We start from the raw sequence: 26,469 nt of genomic DNA, 5'->3' as shown, positions 1-26,469 counted from the left end.
AATATTCACTACTTAACTAAGTCTAATTTTTTTATTATTATCATAAGTGATAACAAAAAAATGTTTATGTATTTGATTTTAAAATATATATTAAATAATTTCTACAGTAATTTGATTGATTTGAAATTTTATATTTCAAAATAATCAATTACTAATTTAAAAATAGTATAATGTTATTGTTTTATCAAATTCAAATTATTACTAAAAACTTTAATTTACCATTTCTGAATAATTATAATTGATCTATATTTTTATTTTCCTTTACATCTTTTTTTCAAAACAAAACTAATACAATTTTAAAACGACTACAAAATCTCATATGTTTTCAAAAATATATTATTCCATTAACAATTACAAAAATTAATAACTAGATAAAATTTGTGTTAATACATTGATCAATCAAATTTATCTATAACAATTAATTTTTTTTTAAAAACACAAAAGATAAAATTAATTAAAATTGTTATGCCTTAAAAAAAAAAAATTTTTCTTCCATCTCACAAGACAAACTTCTTCTATTACTGATAAAAAATATTTAAAAAATTATTGTCAATATTTATAAGTAAAATGTTGGAACATCTCTATCGCAACAAGTACACATAAAAACGTCAACAGAACAATTAACAAAAAAATATAAACGAGATAACAACATTAGAAAACATTTTTCATCAAAAATTAATGCATTAAATATTCATTGTCCTCCGAAAGGCTTTCTCTTCCATCTTTACTTACAAAATCAAATTTAATTCTAATATCTAAATCTCGGGGATTCTTAGCATTTGCTTTAAATGAGATAATTCCCTTTATTAAGTCATCTCTAACTCCAATAATTGGATCCTTAGTATAAAATATTGTTTGTTTCCAATGAGTATATTTAGCATCTGGTCCCGTTGAAAATCCAATAGGTTTGTGTGATTTAGTGAAATCGGTCGTAAAATAAATGACAAAAGCATGGACATAATCTTTACGACAAAATTTAAGAGAAAAATTTGATGAAAAATTCAATTCATTTGCAGTTATAGTGTACAAATCTAACACTTTTATTAAGGCAGTGCTTGTACAAACTTGTTCTGCATCAGCACAATCAACCAATGGTTCTTTGACGGCAATACGTCCAATACGTGAAAAGTCAAAGCCGTATACATTCTCCCACCAAAATATTTTTTCTTCTTTGTACTTTCCATCTTCAATAGCTGTTATGTACATTGAGCATTTATCTGGAAAAATTAAACCATCTTTAACAAGCCATTTATCACGCGCATAAAGAACAGTATTAAGCATAGATTCATATAACAAACAATAGCCCATCCACTCAGAGATTATGATATCAACGTTTTTTATACCATCAGGGAGATCATCAACTTCTTCAACCTTAGCTTTAACAACAGTGATAATATCATCTAATTTATTATCACGAACCAAAAGTTTTGTCTGCTCAGCAATACCAGAATATTCAATAGCAATGACTTTTTTTGCCCCAGCTTTAGCAGCAAACATAGACAAAATTCCAGTTCCAGCTCCAACATCAAGGACAACCTTATTCTTAAATAGATGTCTATTTTGATAAATTGAATCACGATATGTTTTTGTACGAACTTCATCTTTCAACATTTCCTAAAAAAAATTATAAAAAATGGCATTTTTAATTAAAATAAATTAATATACCTCGTGAATGCCATAATGGGCATAGGAGTTAAAGTAGTAATCCTGACTAGACTGGTCTGTTGCTGATTTCTCTTGATTATTATCCATAGTATATTTTAAATAACAAGTTAAAAACTAAATAATTCAGAAAAAAAACTTTAGATATTAATTATCCACCGCGTACAGTAGAAGTAGACAATACGTCGTTACAGGACAAAAATTGGTACAGTGTTTCCTGATAATTTCTTTATTTATAATAAAAAATAGATGAAATACATTAATTATGAAATATTTATAGAAAAAAAAATTAAAATTAGTTAATTTCTAAGTTTCTTCTTCTTTGGTTGGCAATATTTTTCTTCTAATTGCATCAAAATGTCTTGTCCGCGTTTTCTGCTTCTTTCACGAATCATATCTTCTAGACTCTTTACTTCATTACCATTTTTCTTAATTTTTTTCAGGTTAGTTTCACATTCAATTTTTTCTTGTTCTTTACGTTTTTTTAATTTTTCTATCTTAGCTTTACTTAAAGGTTTCCACTTTGAATATTTTTCTAATATTCCATCATCAATCATACTATTTATAAGATTCATGAGATCATCTATATTAGAGACGTCATAATTATAAGTACATTCGAGAATTTTATTTAAATCTCCTTTATGCTTATTGTAAGCATCGATTATATCTTGCTTTTCTTCATCCGAATTTGTGTATGTTTTCAAATAAGCTTCAATATCTTCAATAGTTACAGGTTTAAAATGTTTCTTCCAAATAGAAACCCAGTCACTGATATCATCATCTTCACCTGTAATACCATTTTCATCGTATGCCTTTTTACTGTCCTCTTCTCCTAATATACTATAAATTTTTGAGATAATCTGAAATTTACAAGTTGCTAAAGCTTTGTTTTCTTCAGATTCTTCACGGAATTTATCTGGATGAAAAAGTAGAGACTTTTTGTAATATGCTTTTTTAACTAAAATGAAAAAAAATATAGTATTAAAATAAATCAATATAACAAACCATCGTGAATAGTTAGTTTCTTTTTGTCTTTTGGATTCAATCCCAATATAGTGTACAATTCAGATGAGCCAAAATTAGTTTCACAATCATCTTTAAAACCCATACTTTTTTGTCACAAGGGAAACAAAAAAAACAATATTATGTCTTAATGGGAAGTTCGTAGTCGAAACACAACCGCGCAAAAACAATTGGAAAGAAGTAGCTTTAGTAAATATTTATTATACAAATTATTAATCATTAGTCATAATATCAACCCATGAATTCAAATTTAAATTTGGGTGTTGAGTTAATTTATCACAATTAATATCTGCTGTATAATATTCAATAACATCATTGTCAAGTAAATTTTTGGCTGATGTACTAATTACACAAATATCAGGTATACCAAATTTGTTCCATTCTACCAATTTTTTTCCAATTGATCTGTCAGTTCTATCGTCTATTATTATATCTGTATGATTAGCTAATTTTGAAGATAGTTCTCTAACAACTAGTTCTAATTGTTCCTTCAACAGTGGTTTGTCCAACTTTTTTGGTAAAATTAAAACTTTTTTATACGGTACAATAGCTTTGGGCATTCTCATAGATGTCCTTCCACCTGACAATGCATCAATACTAAAAAATATGTTATTAAAATAAATAATTATTAATCATACCAAGCAGCTATAAGACGAGTTATGCCAATACCAAAACAACACATTTCATAGTATTCTTTATTCTTATTATTTGAAAATACAGAACCAAAACATTTGGAATATTTTTGATCAAGGTAAAAAGTATGTGCAATCTCAATACTGTCGTACTCTTTGAATTCTTTATTATTATCACAAGAGGTGCATTTACCACTGTTAAATTCTTTTTGTGAAATTTTGCCACATTTTTTACATTCTAAAAGTTTGTCTTCAGCAGAGTTATTTTTTATTTGATATTCATGACTTAAACTACCACCCATAGCACCTGTGTCGGCTTCTACTTTGTATATTACATTTTTCAATTCCAGTACATCATAAAAAATTCTTTCATATATCTTATTTATTTCTTTATACGTATTTAAGGCATCAGTCTTTGTTTTATCAAAAGTATACAAGTCATTCATTATAAATTGTTTTCCTCTTAGCCAGCCAAACCTTGGATTCATTTCATCTCTAAATTTTTCTGTTGTTTGGTATAATTTTATGGGCAATTGTGATTGACGTGGTGTTCCTAAATTTTTAACTATATCTGTTATCATTTCTTCTCCTGTTGGTTGTAAACAAAATTCTAAGTCTTTTCTATCTTTAAGTTTATACATTTCATTTCCCATCTCATTCCATCGATTTGTCTTTTCCCATAAATATTTTGGAGCTATGCTAGGCATTGCTAACTTTTGGCATCCAGCTCTATCTAATTCATTTTCGATAATTTTTATTAATTTGTCCACAATTCTTTGTCCTATTGGTAATGTAACGTAAATGCCTTTTGATACTGGTTGGCTTATTAATCCATTTTCTAGCATTAAATGATAACTCAGTGATTTAGTTTTAACTGCATTTGCTGTAACAGACCCTATGAGAAGCTTACTTGCAAAAGTAGGCATCTAAAATTATTATTGTTTATAATAAGAAAAATTTTTAATTTGTTTTATAAGAAAAAATATACATGAGTTTTAAGACTCTTTGTAAGTATAAAAAAAATAGTTGTGGTTTAAAAAAAAATTAAACAATTGTGTAATTTTTAATGACGTGATCTTCTATAATCACGTTCATGAGATTTTCTTCTTTCTCTTTTCCTATCACATTCTTCATTACAAGACTTTCTCTTTTTTTTATATTTACCTTCATCTTCGCTATCTGATTCATAATCTTTCCTTGAACGTTCTCTATCACAACTAGTCTTTCTTTTTTTTGTAGATCCCCTTTCTTCTTCTTTTTCGTACTTCACTTTCTCATATTTTTCTTTATTTAAAACTTTCCCATATTTTTCATGTTCTGATTTAGATACAACTTCTATATTAAATTGACTAACGTCAACTTTGTTTCCCCCCAATGTTAATTTAATGAATACACGAACGAGATCAACATTTATATTCTCAACAATTCCATATCTACCTGTGTACTTTCCATGGAGAATTTTTACGAAACTTCCTTTTTTTAATTCTAATTCTTCTATAGTTTTCCCATCATCTGATAAAACTTTTTTCTTTTTAATTTTTGGGTCAGCACCAAGCCCTAAACCTTTTGGTCTTATTTTAGGTATGACTACTTTAACTACTTTTTTGTCTTTACCAATACCTTCACCTTTCTTCCAACCACAGCCTCTTAAAAGTGCCATTCCAAAATCTTTTACTTTAACTTTACTGTAATCTGCATCTTCACCATTTTCTTCAACAATGTTTGTTCCTTCTATTATTGTAGTATCTTCACCAACATTCATACCTTCTTCACTACTACCCATTGATTCCAAAATTATTAAAATTCTTGCTTTTTCCTCTGGTGAAAGACCTTCTTCTTTAAGACGATTTTTTAATTTTTGTATTTTCCAATCATTTTTTTGCTGGCATAAATCAATTATAACTTCATCGTCACTTTCTTTTTCCCCGTCGACTTCTCCATTTTGAAATCCTCGTATAGCTAGTTTTTTTATAGGTTTAAATTCATCGTCACTATCATTGGCCAGTGAAGATGATTCTTTAAAAATAGATGCAGGCTTTGGTGGTTCGACCTTCTTAGACTCAGTTTTAATGCTGAAACTTATTTTCATAATTTTGTGAAACTAAAAAAAAGTAAATCGTAGTTTAATAAAATTACAACGAAAATAAACAATGATCCTTAAGTAAAATAATATTAATACAATAAAAAAAAGTTAGTAAAAAATACACAAGAATTTGAAAGCTTACCAAATTTTCAAACTTTTATGTAGATTTTCCTACAACATTAATTTTGGAATAATGTTGAAAATAGTTTTGTTGTAAAAGCACACAAATACACTTTTAATTTCAAGTAGCTATATTCTTATCGTAATCACAATATTGTCAAATAGATATTTTTCTAATTTAATGTATTATTTTATTATTATTATTTTTACAAAAAAAAATGAAAAGTATTCTCAAAATATTAATAAAAAAATTATTCTGAATCATCATTATTAATAAAAGGATCAAAATTCTTAAAATCTTGTTTGAGAGTTCTAGCAATACTGGTTTCTTCAAGTTTATCCATTGTACAATTTTTCCAGTCGATTTTATGTTCATTGTTTAAAAGTTTCGCTGAACATAAAACTTCTCTACCAAATTGCAAAGGAAAATTTTTCATTTTTCTAGTAAAATATTTGGATCCATCTGGAAATTCTATAACAAAATAAGGTATATTTTCCTCAATTTCATTCCATATAAAAGCATCCTTATCTAAAAGTGTAAGATCTATATCTTTAAGACTTGCCATTGTTAGAAGCGATGTTTTTAGGTATTTTACTGCTACATTAGGAATAGGGACCAAATTTACTTGAAGATGTTGTGTTTTATAGTTTCTTTCAAACACAACAACAGCCTGATCATCTTGTGAATATAACAATGTAAAAGCATCTATATACTTGCGAATCTCATCTCTAATTTCTTGAGATGCTGCAACCAAAGATTGTGTGTGATTGTTACTGATAATCAAAATATGCCTATTATTTAGTGGTCCTTTAGGCATTGCAACATAACAATGTGTACCAATACTAACAATAAGATGCTTTTCAGCATCTACATTAGTTAAACAAAACCAACAAGGTGCATTTGATTTTTTCTCGTTTCCATCATACGAATTGGTCTCATTCTTTCGTTTCCTATTATCTTCTTCTTCTAAATAACTAAAGTCAAATTTAGAATATGATTTAGCAGAACTAGATTCAAATTCTTTTTTTTTATCTTCCATAAAAATATCTGTTATAATATCCATGTAAGGAAATTCACTAACAACATCAGGCTGAGCCACCAAATCATTTCTTGACATTTTAGTAAGTGGTGTTATTGAAAAAGCATATAACCATTTTTCTTTCAATTCATTATTTACACTATTTAAACCAATAAATCTTGTTACATGTTGAGCAGTATCAATAAGTACTCGGTGATTTCTGTACGGTGTTCTTTCATAATGACAGTGTAATCCAGCAAAATGATAACGTGGTTTTAATGCAGTTGCTACTTGGGATATTAATGTTGACCCTTCTGGAATTTGTTTGGGTATGTTATTTGAAAACTTTGTAACTCCTTCAGGCCAATCAGATGTCAATAAAATGTCACAACCAATAAAACCATGTAAAGCTTTAACAGGATATATGAGATCATTGACTATACTTTTATCAAAGGTAGACTTCATTAATTCTGCACTTTCTTTTCCACTTAAATATGCTATTTTTAATCCTTGTGTTGAAAAAAACATTCCCTTTTTACCAAGATATGTTAAATTTTCTGTTAGACACCCTCCATCATCTGGAAAGTACTCTTCATTAAGTGGATTACATGGACCTAAAATATAAGTAGAAATTGGAAATTTCAATTCTCCATTTAGGACTGCCATGTTATCCTCTTTATTATCTCCGAAAAATTCACCAACACAAAACAAAAGATCAAAAGGACCAGCTTTTGAATTTACTGTTGTAACTCTTTTTATTAGTGTTTCAAAATTTCCTTTAACGTCACCAGAAACTAATATTTTTGTACCTGACATGTTCTGCAAAAATTTTCAAATAATTAAATAGTAAAAAAACACAGTAGCAATGGATTTATACCCAATGAAAAGATGTAAAAAATAAAAAATTTATTTAATCATGTTGTTCTCTTGAAACTCCCGGGCATTGAGATTCCATGTCATCTTTATCTTCAAATGTAGATCCACAATATATACAGTATAAAAATTGTTCTCTGAGATATGATATAATATTTTCTAAGCAATCAAATAATTCATCTTCTGTCAAACGTTCTAACCTAAATGCTTCATCATCATCTTCAATGTTCATAATATGCCGTGGCCAGAAGTAGTCATTTATTGGTTTTACTATATTCATTCTTTGATCCATTTCGTAACATACTCTTTGACATTTTCTTAAATCACTAATACAAAGATTGTACATCTTTAAGTCACGTCTACGCTTTCTAAAATCATTTACAAGAGTATCTATTTTTTTAATTTGTTCATGTGTACGTTTCACTTGCTCATCAAATTTCTCTTTTGTCTTTTTTTTTTCTTCTTCAACAAAACCCAATCCTAGTGTATCATTTTTAGATTCTACCACAATAGGTTTACCTAAATTTTTACTACATTCATCTTCAGGATTATATCCCATTTTTACAAGTAATTTCAAACCAATATTATCATCTGGTATAGGTTCTGATTCAATTTGTTTTCTAATTTGTTCTTGTTTTTCCGGTAATGAAACTTTTTCTAATTGTTTTTGACGTGCCATATCTGTTCTTTTGGCAATCTTTAAAAGACGATCTCTCTCACGATTTCTTATATTTTTTTCTAGAAAACATTATTATAGTTTTCATCTAACTTACCTTCTATATTTTCTGTAAAACCATTTAGAATTGCCTCAGACATGTAATCATCTTCTGTGTCAGACATGTTTTTAATTTATAAAAAACTTAAATAAGCAAATTTAGAAAAAAAAAAATAGTCTAAGTTAGATATCCAAGCATACATTTTAAAATGTTCCATAGTAGTGAACGTTATTCCAACATTTAAAATTTTTTAAATAAAAAAATAGTTTCTACTATTTTTCTTATTATTCTCAGTTGACTAATATAGTTTAAAAATAATGTTAACATGTAAAAAAACTGATACCTATACGCAAAATCTGCTATCAGCTTTAAAGTCACGGAATATTGATAATTAAGAAGTTGTATTTTAACTGATATTACGTTTCTATGGCTTGTTAAAAGTACTTATATAATCTATAAACTTTATGATTTGTGTCAAAATATTCGTGTAATTTTTTATAAAAAGCAAAAAAAAATTTTATTTATTCACATAATTAAAAGGTAAGCAGGCATGGAAATTTTTTAAAATTTGTATCAATAAAAAAAACTAATTTTTAAATTTCAAAACATTTATTAAAATAAAAATGAACACAAAAAATACAATCAGAATCCATTCTTGATCCAATAAAAATTTTTAAATTAAAAAGATTCCAATTTATAAAAGTTTCAAGTACGAAATCAATTTTGAAGATAAGTTTTTTAAGTGAAATATTTATAGAAAAGATAGAAAAACTTCAATAACTTATTTTTTGATATATCAAAAATACAAATTTTCATGATTTTAAGATCTAATAATTTCAATGAACATGAATTTAAATGCGTTTCTACGATATTAATTTAACAAAAACCAAATGTATTTATTGCATAAAAGAAAGGACAATTTTATTGAATTTTTAAAATTTTATTTACTTCATCAATATTGGGATAAGAGGATTGTGTGCCTATTCTTTGAACAGATAATGCTGCAACTTTTGATGCAAAAATTACACTATCTTTAATAGTATATTTTTTTGTTACAATTGTGCTAGCAAAAGCTCCACAGAAACAATCTCCAGCCCCATTTGTATCATTTGCTTTTACTTTGTCAATTTTTATTTCAAAATATTTTTTATTTTTGTCATTTATTGCTACAATTGTTGAATTACTTCCTCTAGTTATAATGACAACTTTTTTGACACTTTTTGTTAATTTTAATGCACATTCAATATAATCGTTATCACATATCAGTGGTATTTCGGATAAAAACTGTGCCTCATTTTCATTTACAATAAGATAGTCAGTATTTTTGAGATACTCTTGATCTAAATTTTTTATACCAGGTGCTGCATTATACATTACTTCAACTAAAAATAATCATTAAATTATTTTTTTTTTTAATTTAAAAAAAAAACCTTTATATTTTTGAGCTATTTTCATACACTCTAAATTGCCTTCACGAGATATGCCATTTTGTAACATGATAAGGGAACTATTTTTTATTTCATTTTCAAGTTGTTGGATTTTGTTAGCATTTAATTCTAAGTTTGCCCCTAAATTGACAATTGTTATATTTTCTCCATTCTTGTCAATCATTATATTTGCAACGGCTGTTTTGTATCCTTCAATAATTTGTACATTATCAACATTAACACCATTATCTTTTATATTTTTTATATTTTCTTTTCCAAAAACATCATTACCAACACAAGCAATTATTTTTACATTAGAACCTAACTTAGCAGCACTAACAGCCTGGTTAGCTCCTTTACCACCACAATCTATTTTAAAAAGTTTTCCTTTAGTAGTTTTTCCTGGTTCAGGAAAATTGTCAGTATAACTATATAATAATCAATTAATTTTAATTTTAGTAACTTACTTTATAAGATCCGTTATAATAGAACCAACAACAAGAATTTGAGGTGAAGACATTTTATATAAATTTTTTCTTCTATAATAAAATTTATTATATTTTTTTTTAGGTATATGTAAAAACATAAAAAAAAAAGCTACTGTGTACACAAACAAAAAAATAAAAAGTTATATATTGAAAAAATATACTTATAAATTTATTGTTATTCAAAACAAAAAAATAAAGTTTTATTGTACTTTGAATAGATTATATAAAATTAAAAATTAATTTCATCTTTAAATGGATATGATGATTGTGTTCCTAGTTTTTGTACAGATAAACTAGCAACTTTAGTAGCAAAGATAATACTTTCTTTTATTGATAACTTTTTTGTGATGTAAGCGTGAATAAATGAACCACAAAAACAATCACCAGCTCCTGTTGTATCAACAGCTTTAACAGAAATTATTGGTATAGTAAATGTTTCAATATTATTATTATCATTTTTAATAGCTACTATAGTTGAGTTTTTTCCACGTGTTAAAATTACAGCTTCGTTGACAAAATTAATTAATAATTTTGCTGCTTCTATAAAATTATTATCAGTAGTTACTTCTTTTTCCACTAAAAATTCTGTTTCATTTTCATTAGCTATAAGTATATCAGTATATTTTAAAATTTCTTTATTTAAGTTTGGTAATCCAGGTGCAGGATTATATAATGTTTTAACTAAAATATTTTTAATAAATATATTATATTAAAAAAATAAATAAATTTTTGTTTACCATTATGTTTTTTAGCAATTTTTAAAATTGTTAAATTTCCATCCTCATTAATTTCATTTTGAATCATAACAACATTACTTTTTTTTACATCTTCCTCCGATTCAATAGCTTTTTGTTGGTTAAGCATATAATTTGCTGATAATACTACAACAATACTATTTTCACCTTCTTCATTAACAAAAATTGTAGCAGTACCAGTAGATTCAGTTTTTATTTTTACAATACCTTCAACATTTACTCCAGATTTAGCAATATTACTAATATTTTCTTTTCCAAAAATATCATCTCCAACAGCACCAATCATCTTAACATTACTTCCTAATTTGGCTGCTGCCACAGCTTGATTGGCTCCTTTTCCTCCTGATCCCATTTTAAAAGATGTACCTCTTACTGATTCTCCTGGTTTTGGAAAGTTTTTAGCATAACTAAAAGAAAAAAAAATACTTATTTATTTATTTTAATAATTAAAAATGAAATACCTTATTAAATCTTGAACAATAGATCCAAATACAAGAATTTTTGATTCTTCATTTATCATTGTAAAAAAAAATGAACAAATTATATAATTTTTTTTTTATTAACAACTAAATTTTTCATCTCATTAATATATAATTTTGTTATCATTTTTAATAATATACATACATTAACGATATTTTTTTTATATACTTTTATTGAATGTTATATATTGGAGTTTTAACAATCGACATGTTACTTATTATAAAATTAAATGATATAAATAGAAGTTACCATGGAAACAAAGAAATAAAAATTATATTTTTAAAAATTAAAAAGTAATCAAATGTAAATAAATAATGTTTTTGGAAAAAGAAAATTTACATTCATCTACTAATACTATTATTTTTGACACATCAAAAGCTCAAATATTTAATATTCATACCGGGTTTAGAAGTATAGTTAAAAGATTAAAAAGAGACTATAATGTAATCAAGTAAGTTAATTATATTTATATAAAATATATAATTTATGTTATGTAGTAATACAGATCAATTAACAGAAAATACATTTCAAGATTGTAAATTATTTGTAATATCATTACCAAATGAAAAATTTACAGAGGCTGAATTTGGAGCATTACGTGATTATATAAAAAATGGAGGTAATTTATTAGTTTTATTAGGTGAAGGTGGTGAATCAAAAAATGATACAAATATAAATTTTTTATTAGAAGAATTTGATATTGGATGTAATCCAGATTCTGTTATTAGAACTGTATTTTTTAAATATTTTGATCCTAAAGAAGCATTAATACAAGATGGTGTTTTAAATAGAGCTATTGGTGAAATATGTGAAAAATCAACGAAAGCAATTAATGATTCAAATATGTCACAAGCATTAACTTTTGTCTATCCATATGGTTGTACATTAACTATTGGTTCGAATAGTTCAGCCATTCTTTCAACTGGAAATGTATGTTTCCCTATCAATAGACCTATATGTGCATTTACAAATCATTCTAAAAATATAAATGATGGTAGAATTGTTGTTATTGGTTCAACATACATATTTCATGATAATTATATTGATAAAGAAGATAATATGAAATTATTTGATGTAGTAATAAAATACTTATTAAATGGTTTTGAATTAAATCAATTAGATTCTAAAAATCCAGATATTAATGAAATGATTCAGTTACCAGATCATGTTAATTTGTCTGGAAGTTTAAAATTTTGTTTGCAAGAAGGTGACATTGATAATACAACACCTACTGATATAAATACATTATTTAATCAATCAATTAAAAATATATCATTAGATTTGTGGCCTATAGCAATAAATGCATATGAAAAATTAAATTTAAAGCATGAACCATTAACAGTTATTATACCAAAATTTGAAATACCTTTACCACCACTTCAACCGGCAGTTTTTAGTCCAAATTTTAAAGAATTATCTCCACCAAATTTAGAATTATTTGATTTAGATGAGGCTTTCTCATCAACTGATGTCAGATTAGCTCAAACTACAAATAGATACTTAAATATGTCAATGACAACTGATTTAGATTTAGATAATTATATACAAGAAGTTGGAGCTATTTTAGGTATAAATAAAAATCTTCCATCTTCAGATAGAAGTTCAAAAAGAATACTTGAAATAATACTTCATCATATTTGTGAATTTAAAAAAGCTGATCAACATGATGATCATGACTTCAATACAGCTAATATATATGAAGATGATGATGATGGAATTGACTATTCAATTGATGATTTACAAGAGTATGATGAGTTGGATGATTAATTGAAGTATATCTTATATTTATTTTAATAAACACAAATCTTATTCTTATAAAAATCAATATTTTTAATTATGAATATATTTTTTATTTTTTTTGTTGTATTTCTTTTTCCATACAATTTTTATTCATTAAGAACAAGGTAAGTAATAATATTATTTAAAAATAATTGTATATATATGTATAATTAATAAGATCATTTAATGGGAAATATGTAACTGATGGAAATAATATAACAAATGCTAATGTTGTTCAATTAGTAACAATGGGATTACTAGATGGTTTTGCCATAAGAAAAGTAAAAATGTTTAATGATAGAGTATATTTATCAAGATATCGCAGAAGTTATTGGTTAGGAACTAAATATTATTATTTAGATCATACTAATTATTTTGAAAGTAGAGATACATGTGCTTTTAAATTAAATATTACAGATACATTAAGATTGGAATATGAAGATGGAGGTAATATTGATGAAATTGTTTTTCAATGTATGAGATATGCTCAATATTGTTGTGGTTTGGATTGTTGTCAAACACCTAATCCTAATGGAAAATAAAATGATACTGTGAAAAAATTAATATTTTTTATGTTTTTATTTATCTCCATTAATCATTAAACTGATATCCTTTTTATTTATACTGTTATTTTTTATATATAATAATTTAAAATAAAAACAATATTATTATATAAAAAAATTTTTTTTTTTTATGTATATAAAATATATTAAAAAATATTTATTTATTAAAAAACTAACAATTATATAATTAAAAACATAAAACAAACATTAGAAACAATTAGTATTCAATTTGAAACAAATACTTGGTGAATCAAACAGACAGTAATATATTTCACCATTATTAATCTTAAAAAGAAAATAAAAACTGCCAAACAAAGCTTTGTGTTTTCTACAAATGGATTTGTGTATAATATATTATTATAATAAGTTATTAATTTCATTAATTTAGTTATCTTATATTTTCTAGTAGTTTAAGATTTATTTATACTAATGATGCCAGAATTATCACAAGTACAAACAGAAGAAACCCAAGAACCTACAACATCTTCTACAAATTCTACCCAAAATTTAGAAGTTGAGGCAGCAGCTTTAAAAGAAGGAATAGAATTATTGAGATCATTAGAACGTGAACCGACAGGACTACCACCATATATGGTAAAAAATATTTTTAAAGTTATCATTATTTATATATTTTTAGAGAACAAATGTTGACAAATGTAAGGAAAGTATTAATAAAATTTTTAAAACAACATTCAATTTGATTCAAGCACGTCGTGCTGGTATAATCAAAACAGATGAACATTCAAGAACAAAAATTTTGCTACTTAAAGATGCTGGTCAAACATTAAAAAGATATCTTATTGTGTACCATCATGAACGATTAAATAGAATAAGAAAGATAACTCGAAATACTTGTGGTATACTAGGACAATCATTAAAATCAAATATGTCAAAAAATGAACAGGAATTTGCTGAAAAATACTACAAATTATATATTGAATTTGAAAATGGAATTAGTGAAAATGGTTTGAAATTATTGACAAATAATTCTCCACCTAAACTAGAATATTATTATTATAGATGTAATGAAGATTATGGAGAATATGAGTTAGCAGATGGTAATATTATAATAATAAAAAGAGGTTTAATACATCATATGCCAAAAGAAAATGCTGAAACTTTATTAAGAAGTGGAATTATAGAACAAGTTCATATGTAATTATAAGTCCCATCTTTTGTATATATAGAGTAAAAATAAGTTGTGAAAAATTATTTTTGATATTTTAATATTTGATAAACTTTTCTAACATAAAAAAAAATCTACTAATAAAAATAAGTGTAATCATTTTTCATACATATATTGCATTATAAATTACAAAAAGAGGCAAGATTAGCATCTGCTACAAAATAATAGTTTCGAATGAATTTGAAATAAAATTTAGTTCAAAGGATAAAAGAAGTTTGAAAAAGTCATTTTTAATGTTAAAGTATTGTAAATAATAATTTATTACCGAGACATAAATTTTTTATAGTTTGACTTTAAATTTTTAAAAAGCCAAAATTTTTTTTAAAAAAAGACTTATCAACGAAATAAAGAAGTCATTATTATTTATTCAATTTTACATCATAAACCGATGAAAATGCCTTATACAAAAAATTTAATATTAATAAATAATCTATCATATTTACACTGATATCAATTTTCTCTTGTCCAATTTTTATTTCCAAAAATTCAACAAAATAAATAGTAATAGACATTCCGCTTTTATTGTATGAATTTAATATTTTACAATTATAAAAATAGTGATTAATAGTGATTATTTTAAATCAGACAAAATATAATTGATTTTTTTATGCATATTAAAGATAATACCGATTTCAATTTATAGAATTATTGGATATTAATGTTTTGAAATTAATTCTTTTTTTAAATCATATCAAGCATTTCACATGTTATTATATGATGGCAGATAACAAAAACTAAAAATAAAATAAAATTTTTTTAAAATATATCTATAGATATTAATCAGTGATAGTCGTAATAGTAACTGTAATCATAATTATAAAAAAAAGTATATAGATTATTTAAAGTCTATTTTGTTTTTTTTTCTATTCTATTAAATAAAGTTTTATAAAGTATTTGTAAAAATAAAGCAACCAACTAATAAAATAAAACTAAGTTTTTTTATAAATTTAAAAAAAATTTTAAATAAAGTACATCAAATTTTATATAAAGTAATAAATACAAATATTTTTCATATTGAATTTTGTGTAATTTTATAGATAATTGTGATTAATTAAATATAAAATAGTTAACCCATCATACTCTGCTAGCAAATTCATGCAAAGTGTATGTTTGTTTAATTAAAATATATATATAATTAATTTACTAAGTAGAAAAAAGTGATTAAAAAAAAACTTATTTTTTAAAATTTTTAAAAAGTTTCAAGAATGTAGCATTTTTTAGAAACAAATTGATACATTTTTCATAATAAAAATACTAACAAATTGTTTTTAACAGACTATAAAAGAAATTCCTGAACATCTCATACTAAAAAATCAAAAAAAATATTTTGTTAAAAATTATTTAAATTATTCTTACTAAATATTTAAAAATGATAAGAATTAAACTCAATAAAGTTATAAATGTATCAACAAACAAATATTTTTACAAAAAATTAAGTTGTTAAGTTTATTTAAAAATCTAAATTTTATTATTTGTAAAAATTATAAAAATTTTTGTCATATATTAAAGTTTTTGGGAAAATAAAATAAAAATTGTTATTATATTCCTACTTGTATTGATAAATTTTATTTTAACAAAATGTATATAAAGATTTGTTTTATTTTAGATGTCAATAAACAAAAATATATTTATAAAAAAGATAATAATAAACAAATTATAAATATTGCATTATGAAATTTACATTTGTTACAAAAACTTTGAAAGAAATGATTTTTCAGAAGCAACAACAAGTTTTTTGAAATTTCTAGATGTATCATACTAAGAAAAATATAAAATGTTTTTTTTTATTTTATTATATATAACAATTATTTTAAAATTTAATAATAAAATTATATGCCTTAAAATTAAAAAGTTATCCTGTTAATTACTTTCAAAATAAATTTAAATATTATAAAAATTAAAAGATATAACGTTTGTCATTTAATCAAAGTTGTTTATATAAATTGACACTGTAAAAATACAAAGTATATATTTTAATGGTGTTTGAATTTATTGGCCATAAGATTTATTAGTATACTATTATCATAACTTGCTTGACATTAAGTAAAAATACAAAGATTATATTGGAAATTGGAACAAAGCCTTACGAATTTATGCAATCATTAATTTATTGTTAAATTAATAAAACTAAAAAGTTTTATTTACTTTTAAATAAAAAATATTTTTAGGATATATTTTTTTTAAATTCATTATTATAAAATTAATTTATACCAATAAATAATTTTAAATTGTATCAAAAATGTTTTACTGTAATTTTTGTTTTACAATATTAATATTACACATTAATTAATAAAAAATTACATTTATTAAAAATTTTAAAGTATATAAACTATTAAATTACTTAATATACGTGTCGAAAATGTAGGTTGTTAATTTAATTTTAATATATTGTCTATATTAATTAATTAAAAATATTACAAAAATTGATAGATAACTTTAAATAATAGTTAAATATCTTGATCATATTTTATACTCAAAAAATGATTTCTACTAGTACCAATTATTTTAATTTTTTTTATTATATATATAATAAAAATTAATATGTATAATCACAGAAGTAGTTATATTTAATGTTTTGTTAATATTATTAGATTTTTAAAATAATGTTAATCTTGTTTTTTTAAAAAAAAAATTTTTTTTTATTTTATAAATTATACTATTATTTAAGTATTAAGCCTATAACATATAAATTTTCTATCATAAATTTAATAACAACTTATTATATTGTTTTGTATAGAAAAAATATATTTTAAATCATGTGGCAAAACTAGCAATATTTTATTTATTAATACAAAATTTATGTATACATTATAATTAAAACTTTTACAATAAAAATAATTCATCCTTTATCAGTTTAATATTTATATCTAAACATCATCAATCAGGAATACCTATTATTTATATAAATTATCTTTGTTCTATTATATTTAACTGAAATTTAAAAGATAATCATTTGTTTCTAAACAATAAATATTTAATATTATTTTATTTTCAACGGAAGACCATTTGTTTTGGTAATGTTTTATATTTTTACTAATATTAAATAAGCTAAGAATATAATTTATATATTGATAGTTATTTTTATCAATATTATTATAATTATGAACTTATATATTTTAAAACAAAAAATTAAAAATAGAAGAAAATTTTTATTATCATATGCCTAAGTACTTTTTATTAATCAAAGTACTAGTCTTTTTTTTTAAACATAGTTTTTTTTGTTAATATACTTATTGTTAATGTAAACTTAAGACAAACTTTTTTATTCTATTTAGAAATTGATTTTAAGATATAAACAAAATATAATTTTTTTTATATTTAAGAATATGAGTTATATCAATATGATATAAAATTTAGAAAAACATATCAATAAATTTAATAAATAAAGAAGTAAAAAATAAGAAAATATATTTCCTTATTTAACACTTATATCTTCAGCATTTTTTCTAATCCTTAAAATTTTTTTTTTCTATACTACAAAGAAATAAAGTATATAAATTATATTATTTATTATATAATTAAAATATATTATGAATGATATATAATACATGTATTTTTTTTATAGAAAACTATATTAAAAGCAATATTATTTATAATAAAAAATGAAATTTGATGAGATTCTTTTTACTCATCTGGGAGAATTTGGTAAATATCAAAGTATACAATTTTTTTTATTATGTATACCAACAATATTTACAGCTATGCATTCATTATCTTGGACATTTACTGCTCCAAATATAAAACATAGGTATTTTATCTAATGTTTTTTTTTATTTATTTAAAAAAAAAATTTAGATGTCGTTTACCAAATGAGGAAGCTAATTCATCTTATTGGATGAATCCAATAATTTCAAAAGAAATTCCATTAAAAGAAGAATGTAAAAATTTTGTTAATTTAACTGATTGTTCTTATGAAACTTGCCATTATGGTCTTTCTGATTCATGTACAAATGGATATATTTATGATAAATCACACGTAACTTATTCAGCAACTCATAGATGGGATATTGTATGTGATAAAACAATTTGGAGAGCTTTTATTCAATCAGCTTATTATATTGGGCAAATGATTGGTTCAATAGGTTTTGGTAAATATGGAGATAAATATGGAAGAAAAAGAATGTATTTTATAGCATTATGTTTACAAATTTTTGCCGGATCATATTCAGCTTTTGCTAATAATTTAATTGTTTTTGGTTTATTAAGATTTTTACTTGGAATTTCTCATCCAGGATTATTTATGATTTCAATTATAATAATGATGGAATTAATTGGGCCTTCTAAACGAAAACTTCCTGCAACTATTGGTGGAATGTCATTTTCTTTTGGTGAAATATTACTAGGAATATTTGCTTATTTTTTTAGAGATTATAGACATTTACAATTAATTATTGGTTTACCATCAATAATATTTTTATCATATTATTGGCTTGTTGGTGAAAGTATAAGATGGTTAGTTACTAAAAAACGTTACAATGAAGCTGATAAATTATTAAAAAAAGGTGGAAAAATAAATGGATCACAAATTCCAAATGAATGGTGGGATACACTTGATACAGATGAAGATACAATTACTGTTAATAATAAAACAAAAAATTATGGTTATTTAGATTTATTTAGAACACCTAAACTTTGTAAACGTTCTTTAATATCATTTTATTGTTGGCCTGTTGTTTCAATGATATTTTATGGTGTATCAATGAAGCCAGATTTTTTAGGTGGTGATCCATACATGACATTTATAATTGGTGGTTTTATGGAAATTCCTGCATTATTATTAATGTTTTTTACTGTTAATAAAATAGGTAGAAAACCACTTTTAGCTGGTGGATATTTAGTATCAGCTGGATGTATGGTTATTTCACAAATTTTATCACACTATCAAACTCATTGGATAGTTAATTTGATTCTTTATGCAACAGTTAAAGCAGCTATAACATGTGTATATACAACAATTTATACATTTACTCCTGAATTATTCCCAACAGTTATCAGAAATAGTGCCATGGGATTGTGTTCTACTTTTTCAAGACTAGGAGCCATACTTGCATCATATGTATCTTTTTGGTTAGTAACAGAATATGGTAATGTTTTTATGGTTATACCATTTGCAATATTATCTAGTATTGCTGGAATTTTAGTATTATTATGTCTTCCTGAAACTGTTGGTATACCATTATTAGAAACAATTGAAGAACTTGAGAATGGTGAAAATAAAAAAGATCTACTTACAACTGATGAATAAATTTAAAAAAATAATTTTAATCTTTTTTTTTTTGTATTGTATATTTATTCTTTTTATTTTGATAATAGTATAATGTTATGTAATAAATTAAAATTTAATAACTTAAAATTAATATTATAATTTAGAATAAAATTTGATAAAATATCTAATATAGTATTTTTTGACTAAAACACAAAATTTTAAAAAATTAATCTACACAAAATATTAAATATAGTACATATTAAAAGACAATAAATTGTTATAAATTTATAATAATGTTAATTTTATTAAAAAAAAAAAAGATTATTTTAATATACTTGATCATCATATACTATTACCTCTTGAATATTTCATTCTTTTTTTTTTATTAAACTTTTAAAGCTTATAAAAATAAATTTAATCAGACACTAATATAAATATTAGACGCTTTTTCTCTCCTATCTATACTTAAAAGAATTAGCGTACAATTTGTATAATAAATATATTGGATAACATTAAATATTTCTATTATATATAAAAATTAATGTTTATCATACATTATTATTTCAAAACATTTCTGGAAATTATTAGCCTTCTATAATCTTTTAATAATTTCCATATTCTTTTTCATTATTTCGATTAAATATATTATTGATAAAACAATCATCAATATAATATGCCTCCAAATACGACTTCTATGACAGATAGCCCTAAAAATATTCATAATAAAATACATAAAGAAAGACTTTCAATTGACAATGAAATTAAAGAAATTAAAGATGATGATGAAGAAGAAACACAATGGAAAAGTATATATATTGGTGGTCTTTTAGCTTTTAGTTCAAATGTTCAATTTTCTATTTATATTGCCACTATTTGGCCATATCTACAAACTGTATGTTACTTTATATTTATTATTTTATAATTAAGATATATTTATATATATATATATATATATATATATATTTTTTTTTTAGCTTGATCCACATGTAACTGAAGAATTTTTTGGATTTGTTCTTGGTTCTTATTCAATTTCAAATATTATATTTTCACCTTTATTTGGATGGTGGTCAAATAAAATAAAATGTATTAAAATTCCTTTATATATTGGTATAACTTGTCAATTAACAGGAAATACATTATATTTTATATTAGATAAACTTCCATATTATCAAAAAGAATTTATGTTTTTTGCAAGAGTAATAACAGGTGTAGGATGGTCTTGTGTTTCATTATTACGTTCTTATGCAGCAACTGCTTCTACAAATAAGGATAGAAGTAGAGCTGTTAGTGTCATTAGTGGAGGTTTAGCTTTTGGTGTTACAATTGGTCCAGCATTAAATCTTTTATTTATTGGTCTTGGATATCCTGGTGTTCATATTTTATTTAATATTTATTTTCATATTTATAATATGCCATCATTTTTAGCTATAATAGCAAATGGATGTAGTTTATTAGCAGTTAAATTTTTTTTTGTAGAAAAATATGTTGGTATTCATAAATATGAAGCTGGTAAAAAAAAAGATTCAAGTTTAACATTACCAAAATATGATAAATTTGCTGTTGGAATTGCATTCATATCAAGATTTGTTCAAATGTTTATTGTATCAAGTATATCAACTCTCAGTCCCATTATTTCAATGATGATGTTTAATTTTACCAAAAAACAAACAGTTACAGTTATTTCTTATGCTCAAGGTTTCTTAGGTTTTTCAGCTTTTGTTGTCTACTTTTTATTTATCTTTATTGATATAGGAAAATAGTAAGTTTATAATAAGTTAATAAGTAAAAATAGAAATTATTTTATTTTAATATCAACTTTATGTAAAAAAGTTAATCTTATGTTAACTAAACAGATTTTTTTTATTATACTAATAGTTTTTTTTTTTTTTTAAATTTAATGCATAAAAAAAAATAACGTTTATGTTTATTTAAATTTAGTTAATCTATTAATGTTAATACACAAATTCTATGATTAACTTATTTAAAATTTATGATTAGAAATTTTTTTTTATAAAATTGTATAAAAATATCTATTTTTAAAAATTATTTTAAAAAAATTTTGAAAATGAAATATTACTATTAGTTTAACAAAAAATTACATAATAAAATAATTTTTATTTTAAACAAAAATTCTTATTTTTTATTTTTTTTAGTGGAAAATTTCGTAGGAATATCATTATTGGTTTTGGATTGCTAATTACCTTTCATTTATTAGTATACCCGTATTCATTTATTTATAATGATTCACCTAAAGTTTCACAATATAATTCAAAAATAATGACTAATATATCATCTTCAACAGAATTAACTGGATGTGATATATCAAAATTTGATTGGTGTGAAAATCTTCCTATAATTAGTCCTTACCTTTATTTTATATCATATTCTTTATGTATTGGAATAGCTTTTCCTGTAGTAAATGCAGCAATGAATACACTTTTTTCAAGAATGCTTGGTAATAGAAGACAAGGAACAATGCAAGGATGTTTACAAACATGTGCTGGATTTGGTGTTCTTGTAGCACCAATTTTTAGTGCATTTATGTATCAAACATTTGGTCCTAAAATAATTTTTATTCATCAAATTATATTAGGATTAATTGTTGTAACATTATGGATAATATTTCATCATAGAATGGTACCATTAAAAGTAAATAATGACAAAGAAAATATTATTGAAAAATCGTAAATATTATTATTATTATTTTAATTTTGATTGTAATTTTAAATTTGTTTTAACTTTTCTTAAAATCGATAATAAACTGCACATATGTAACTAATGATTTAATGATTTGTTGACTTGAATAATTCACCCCAAATACCCATAATATTTTCATAAACAAAAAAGACAACGGCATTTGTAAGAAAGCCACGGCATACTAAAATTAATCCACCTTTGTAAAAACCTTTAATTCCATCTTCATTTATTATTTTTTTATAAATCAATTTATAATTCATTTTTTTAATATTTTTTTTATCTAATTGTTCCATAACTTGAAGTTTATTTTTAACAACTTCAATAGGACATATACTTAACCATGATATACTTCCAGCTAAACCACCACCAATTAATTGAGATAAATTTTCATTATATTTCTTATCAATTAAATAACGTTTTAATTTTTCATATACAGGTATATAAAATAAATATCCTATATTATCTCTCCAGAACATTGCACAACCACCCTCATATAAACCAAATAATCCTTTTTTTTTAAAAATTTTAATAAAACCATCAATAGGACCTTTGTAATATTCTTTATTATTATTTAAATTTCTTTGTATTTGAAGTTTTGTTTTAAGATTATCTATAGGAATTGCTGGAATTAATTGTAACCATGTACCAATAATTGATGCAAAAATAATATTACTCATTGGAAGATTATTTTTATCATAATCATTATTAATTATTTTTAATGTCCACCCATATCCTGAAAAAAGTAATGAATTTTGAAATCCAATAGTTACACTTGGTCCAAGCATTCCCTTATATAAACCTTTTAATGATTCATTTTTAACAGTTATCAATAAACAATGATATGGACCATTAAATTGTTTTATCGTTTGTACACGTGTTTTAATAGTATCAAAAGGATGACCAACAACAAGGCCTATACCTCCTAAAAAGAATAAATTTTAAGATGTTAAATTTTATATATGTATATATATATATATAATTTTCTTTCTAAAGAATAAATATGTTTAATAAATAATAATTTACCTGATATCCATCCAGCTATAAAATCATCTAACATTTTTTTTTTTCTTTTTATAACTTACTTACTTAAAAATATACTTTTCTTTTTATTCCAAAAAAAAAAAGATTATGACTTGTATGAATATCAATATAATTGTATGTCATTATTAAATTATTATAATATACTACTTTTTTTTTTTTTGATAAGAAAAGTACTTAAAAAGTTTTTCAAGCATTTTTATGATAACCTTTAAAAGTGAATATACAATTATCAAAGATAAATAATATATATACATATATTTTTAATAATAAATCATAATAAAAATGTTAAAAAAAATTTTTTTTAGCAGGTTTAAAAAATTAATACATTTAATTAAAAATAAATTGTGATTGATGTATAATGTCTTTAGCAAATAAATTTATTTTATAAACTTTACTTTTAAATAACCTGATATAATAAAAGTTGATTAATCATGAATAATTTTATATATATATATAAATGACTATTCTTATTCTTTTTTAAAATTTGTTCTCTTATAACACTTTTTTTTTAAAATGTTTAATTTTATTGAATTAATATAATATTTATTAGAATATATAAACTTAAATAAATATTCTATAATTAAAGAAAAAATGTAAACTTTAAGTTTAAAAAATTAGAAATATTGAATATTTTATTTAAAGATTATGCTTATTATTACTGTAGTTTCTTTAAATGTAAAAGAAATCATCTCTTACCACTTTACTTATATTTAGAAATATAAAAATATTTGTTTAAGTAAGTTGCAATTATTTACCAAGTATTATAAAATATAGAAACCATTTTAAAATTTTAAATATTTTTAATAAATATACTATCATTTTACAAGACAAGAAATGGCATAATAGTTTTACTTAATAATTTTTCACATAATTTTGTTAATATAAGAAAGTAAATAATATATAAAAAAAAAATTTCTCTTATAAATCAAACTAAGTTTCGTATATTTTAATACCAACAAATATTTCATTTTTAGAAATTTAACTCATCATTTGTTCTGGTGTATTTAACTTTATACTACAGCTTTCATATTTATATATCTTTTACAAATAAAATATATACAATATCATACCTTTACTAAACTTTTTTTAGACTATTACTCTTATAATTTTAAAAAAAAATTTTTTTATATATAATGATTTAGTTGATAATATAAAGTGTAATTATTTACATTTAAATATTTTCCTTTAAATAGACATATATTATTATAATGTATATTTTATAACATCTTACTTTTATATTATTATTACTTACATGAAAAATTTCATTAATTTATAGAAAAAAAAAAAAACTTTTATGTATTTAACCTTTGCCTATAATACATCCAATATATATAAAAATGTATTCAAAAAAAAAAAAAAAGAAAAAAAAATTAAATGTTTAATTTGTATTTATTTATTTAGACCAATGATAATTCTTAACAAAATATTTCTATATTTTCAGTAAAAATTTTTTAACTCTAAGTTGCAGACACCTTAAAACATTTTTTTTTATCATCTTTTTAATGTGTTTCAAAAATATTTTTCATTTAATATATCTATAAACAAATATTTATATATAAAAATATAGCAGGACAAAATAAATCTGTCATATTATTTTTCTTTTTTTAAATTATATGTAAAAAATTAATACTAAAGTAAATTATTATGTTTTGTTTAAAAATGATATATTTTAATTAAAGTGATTACATATTGTTTGACATGTATTTTTATTTGAAAATTTTAACTTTTTTTTTTTTCTTATCAAAAAAAATTATAATGTATTAGAGAAATATATAATAGAAATATATGTATATTTTTTTAAATTAAATTTTATTTGCTAAATAAGAACATTTACTATTACATTTCAATGATATATAGATGAATAATTTGAATATATTATAATTTATGACTACTAAGTTTCATAAACTATATATATATAAAAGTTTATCATTTTCGTTTCTTTATTATTATATTAAATTGTTTATTCTTAGATGATATATAATTATTATAATAAAATTAATAATAATATAAAAAAAATTATAGTATAATAAATAAATTATATTATTTATAAATTATAATACTTCAAATTTAATATAATATTAAAATATAGTGATTTTTGACTTTTATATCTTTTGAAAACTTTTTAAAATTATTATTTTTTGTATTAATATAAACATTGTGTGGTATATTTTTATATTTTTTAATAAAAATATATTTTAAAAAGAAAATTTGATAAAATAATTGTAAGATAAAAATATAGGAACATAATTAAAATAATATTAAATGTACATTTTTTCTACTAGTAATACTTAATTTTTAAAAAATATCATTAATAATATATTTAGATTTTTTTTTTATTTACTTATTTTGCATGCACTTCAAAAAGGCGTTATAATTATTTTTGAAGTTTAAATAATGTTATATTTGCTTTTTTATTAAATTGATTAAATAATATTAAGTTATTATTCATTTTAAAATTATTTTAACATTACAAATTAATCTTTTCGTTATGTTATATTAATAGGATAATATTTTATTCAAATTTATTTTTGTAACTTAATAATTGTTTTTGTTCTTATTTTTTTTATTTTACTTATTAAAAAATTTGTTTAAAAAATGATGAATGAACATTTTATTATTAATAAATTAACAATAATCTCTAATTAATTGTTAGATATTTATTTTTATTTAAATTTAATTTCTTGAACTTAATTTAATATAACTATTAGATATTAATAAC

The 26,469-nt window shown here is 22.3% G+C and overlaps 13 protein-coding genes across 13 annotated transcripts; 4 read left to right on the top strand and 9 right to left on the bottom strand.

Annotated features, from left to right (window-relative positions):
* Positions 1 to 675: 675 nt before the first annotated feature.
* On the bottom strand, positions 676 to 1,752 carry SRAE_0000006300 (Protein arginine N-methyltransferase 8; the record flags this gene model as incomplete). Its single annotated transcript, XM_024645903.1, has 2 exons — positions 676 to 1,614; positions 1,666 to 1,752. The coding sequence occupies 2 exons, from the start codon at positions 1,750 to 1,752 to the stop codon at positions 676 to 678; spliced, it is 1,026 nt and encodes a 341-aa protein (XP_024500140.1).
* Positions 1,753 to 1,961: 209 nt separating this feature from the next.
* Positions 1,962 to 2,770, bottom strand: SRAE_0000006200 (DnaJ homolog subfamily C member 9; the record flags this gene model as incomplete). The annotated part of the gene is made up of 3 exons (XM_024645902.1): positions 1,962 to 2,494; positions 2,570 to 2,620; positions 2,668 to 2,770. 3 exons carry the CDS (start codon positions 2,768 to 2,770, stop codon positions 1,962 to 1,964), a joined length of 687 nt encoding a protein of 228 aa, XP_024500139.1.
* Positions 2,771 to 2,897: 127 nt separating this feature from the next.
* Positions 2,898 to 4,243, bottom strand: SRAE_0000006100 (Probable proline--tRNA ligase, mitochondrial; the record flags this gene model as incomplete). Its single annotated transcript, XM_024645901.1, has 2 exons — positions 2,898 to 3,282; positions 3,324 to 4,243. 2 exons carry the CDS (start codon positions 4,241 to 4,243, stop codon positions 2,898 to 2,900), a joined length of 1,305 nt encoding a protein of 434 aa, XP_024500138.1.
* Positions 4,244 to 4,380: 137 nt separating this feature from the next.
* SRAE_0000006000 (G-patch domain and KOW domain-containing protein) lies at positions 4,381 to 5,406 on the bottom strand (the record flags this gene model as incomplete). The annotated part of the gene is made up of 1 exon (XM_024645900.1): positions 4,381 to 5,406. The coding sequence occupies one exon, from the start codon at positions 5,404 to 5,406 to the stop codon at positions 4,381 to 4,383; it is 1,026 nt and encodes a 341-aa protein (XP_024500137.1).
* Positions 5,407 to 5,771: 365 nt separating this feature from the next.
* Positions 5,772 to 7,355, bottom strand: SRAE_0000005900 (CWF19-like protein 1; the record flags this gene model as incomplete). The annotated part of the gene is made up of 1 exon (XM_024645899.1): positions 5,772 to 7,355. The coding sequence occupies one exon, from the start codon at positions 7,353 to 7,355 to the stop codon at positions 5,772 to 5,774; it is 1,584 nt and encodes a 527-aa protein (XP_024500136.1).
* Positions 7,356 to 7,449: 94 nt separating this feature from the next.
* Positions 7,450 to 8,252, bottom strand: SRAE_0000005800 (Domain of unknown function DUF4187 domain-containing protein; the record flags this gene model as incomplete). Its single annotated transcript, XM_024645898.1, has 3 exons — positions 7,450 to 7,892; positions 7,932 to 8,093; positions 8,186 to 8,252. 3 exons carry the CDS (start codon positions 8,250 to 8,252, stop codon positions 7,450 to 7,452), a joined length of 672 nt encoding a protein of 223 aa, XP_024500135.1.
* A 797-nt stretch (positions 8,253 to 9,049) lies between these two features.
* SRAE_0000005700 (Ribokinase) lies at positions 9,050 to 10,075 on the bottom strand (the record flags this gene model as incomplete). Its single annotated transcript, XM_024645897.1, has 3 exons — positions 9,050 to 9,510; positions 9,559 to 9,983; positions 10,023 to 10,075. The coding sequence occupies 3 exons, from the start codon at positions 10,073 to 10,075 to the stop codon at positions 9,050 to 9,052; spliced, it is 939 nt and encodes a 312-aa protein (XP_024500134.1).
* A 197-nt stretch (positions 10,076 to 10,272) lies between these two features.
* Positions 10,273 to 11,318, bottom strand: SRAE_0000005600 (Ribokinase; the record flags this gene model as incomplete). Its single annotated transcript, XM_024645895.1, has 3 exons — positions 10,273 to 10,724; positions 10,781 to 11,205; positions 11,260 to 11,318. 3 exons carry the CDS (start codon positions 11,316 to 11,318, stop codon positions 10,273 to 10,275), a joined length of 936 nt encoding a protein of 311 aa, XP_024500133.1.
* A 274-nt stretch (positions 11,319 to 11,592) lies between these two features.
* SRAE_0000005500 (Intraflagellar transport protein 52 homolog) lies at positions 11,593 to 13,599 on the top strand (the record flags this gene model as incomplete). Its single annotated transcript, XM_024645894.1, has 4 exons — positions 11,593 to 11,729; positions 11,776 to 13,023; positions 13,177 to 13,182; positions 13,236 to 13,599. 4 exons carry the CDS (start codon positions 11,593 to 11,595, stop codon positions 13,597 to 13,599), a joined length of 1,755 nt encoding a protein of 584 aa, XP_024500132.1.
* A 453-nt stretch (positions 13,600 to 14,052) lies between these two features.
* Positions 14,053 to 14,779, top strand: SRAE_0000005400 (DNA replication complex GINS protein PSF1; the record flags this gene model as incomplete). The annotated part of the gene is made up of 2 exons (XM_024645893.1): positions 14,053 to 14,214; positions 14,258 to 14,779. 2 exons carry the CDS (start codon positions 14,053 to 14,055, stop codon positions 14,777 to 14,779), a joined length of 684 nt encoding a protein of 227 aa, XP_024500131.1.
* A 3,629-nt stretch (positions 14,780 to 18,408) lies between these two features.
* Positions 18,409 to 20,051, top strand: SRAE_0000005300 (Solute carrier family 22 member 13; the record flags this gene model as incomplete). The annotated part of the gene is made up of 2 exons (XM_024645892.1): positions 18,409 to 18,554; positions 18,602 to 20,051. The coding sequence occupies 2 exons, from the start codon at positions 18,409 to 18,411 to the stop codon at positions 20,049 to 20,051; spliced, it is 1,596 nt and encodes a 531-aa protein (XP_024500130.1).
* Positions 20,052 to 20,685: 634 nt separating this feature from the next.
* On the top strand, positions 20,686 to 22,700 carry SRAE_0000005200 (Major facilitator superfamily and Major facilitator superfamily domain, general substrate transporter-containing protein; the record flags this gene model as incomplete). Its single annotated transcript, XM_024645891.1, has 3 exons — positions 20,686 to 20,904; positions 20,987 to 21,771; positions 22,166 to 22,700. The coding sequence occupies 3 exons, from the start codon at positions 20,686 to 20,688 to the stop codon at positions 22,698 to 22,700; spliced, it is 1,539 nt and encodes a 512-aa protein (XP_024500129.1).
* A 95-nt stretch (positions 22,701 to 22,795) lies between these two features.
* Positions 22,796 to 23,766, bottom strand: SRAE_0000005100 (Mitochondrial substrate/solute carrier repeat and Mitochondrial carrier domain-containing protein; the record flags this gene model as incomplete). Its single annotated transcript, XM_024645890.1, has 2 exons — positions 22,796 to 23,631; positions 23,733 to 23,766. 2 exons carry the CDS (start codon positions 23,764 to 23,766, stop codon positions 22,796 to 22,798), a joined length of 870 nt encoding a protein of 289 aa, XP_024500128.1.
* Positions 23,767 to 26,469: the final 2,703 nt, after the last annotated feature.

This window comes from Strongyloides ratti, scaffold srae_scaffold0000001 (assembly GCF_001040885.1).
Source record: "Strongyloides ratti genome assembly S_ratti_ED321, scaffold srae_scaffold0000001".
In the NCBI taxonomy this organism is placed as follows: domain Eukaryota; kingdom Metazoa; phylum Nematoda; class Chromadorea; order Rhabditida; family Strongyloididae; genus Strongyloides; species Strongyloides ratti.
Note: the sequence above shows the minus strand (reverse complement) of the source record. Positions and strands in the feature narration are given on the sequence as shown.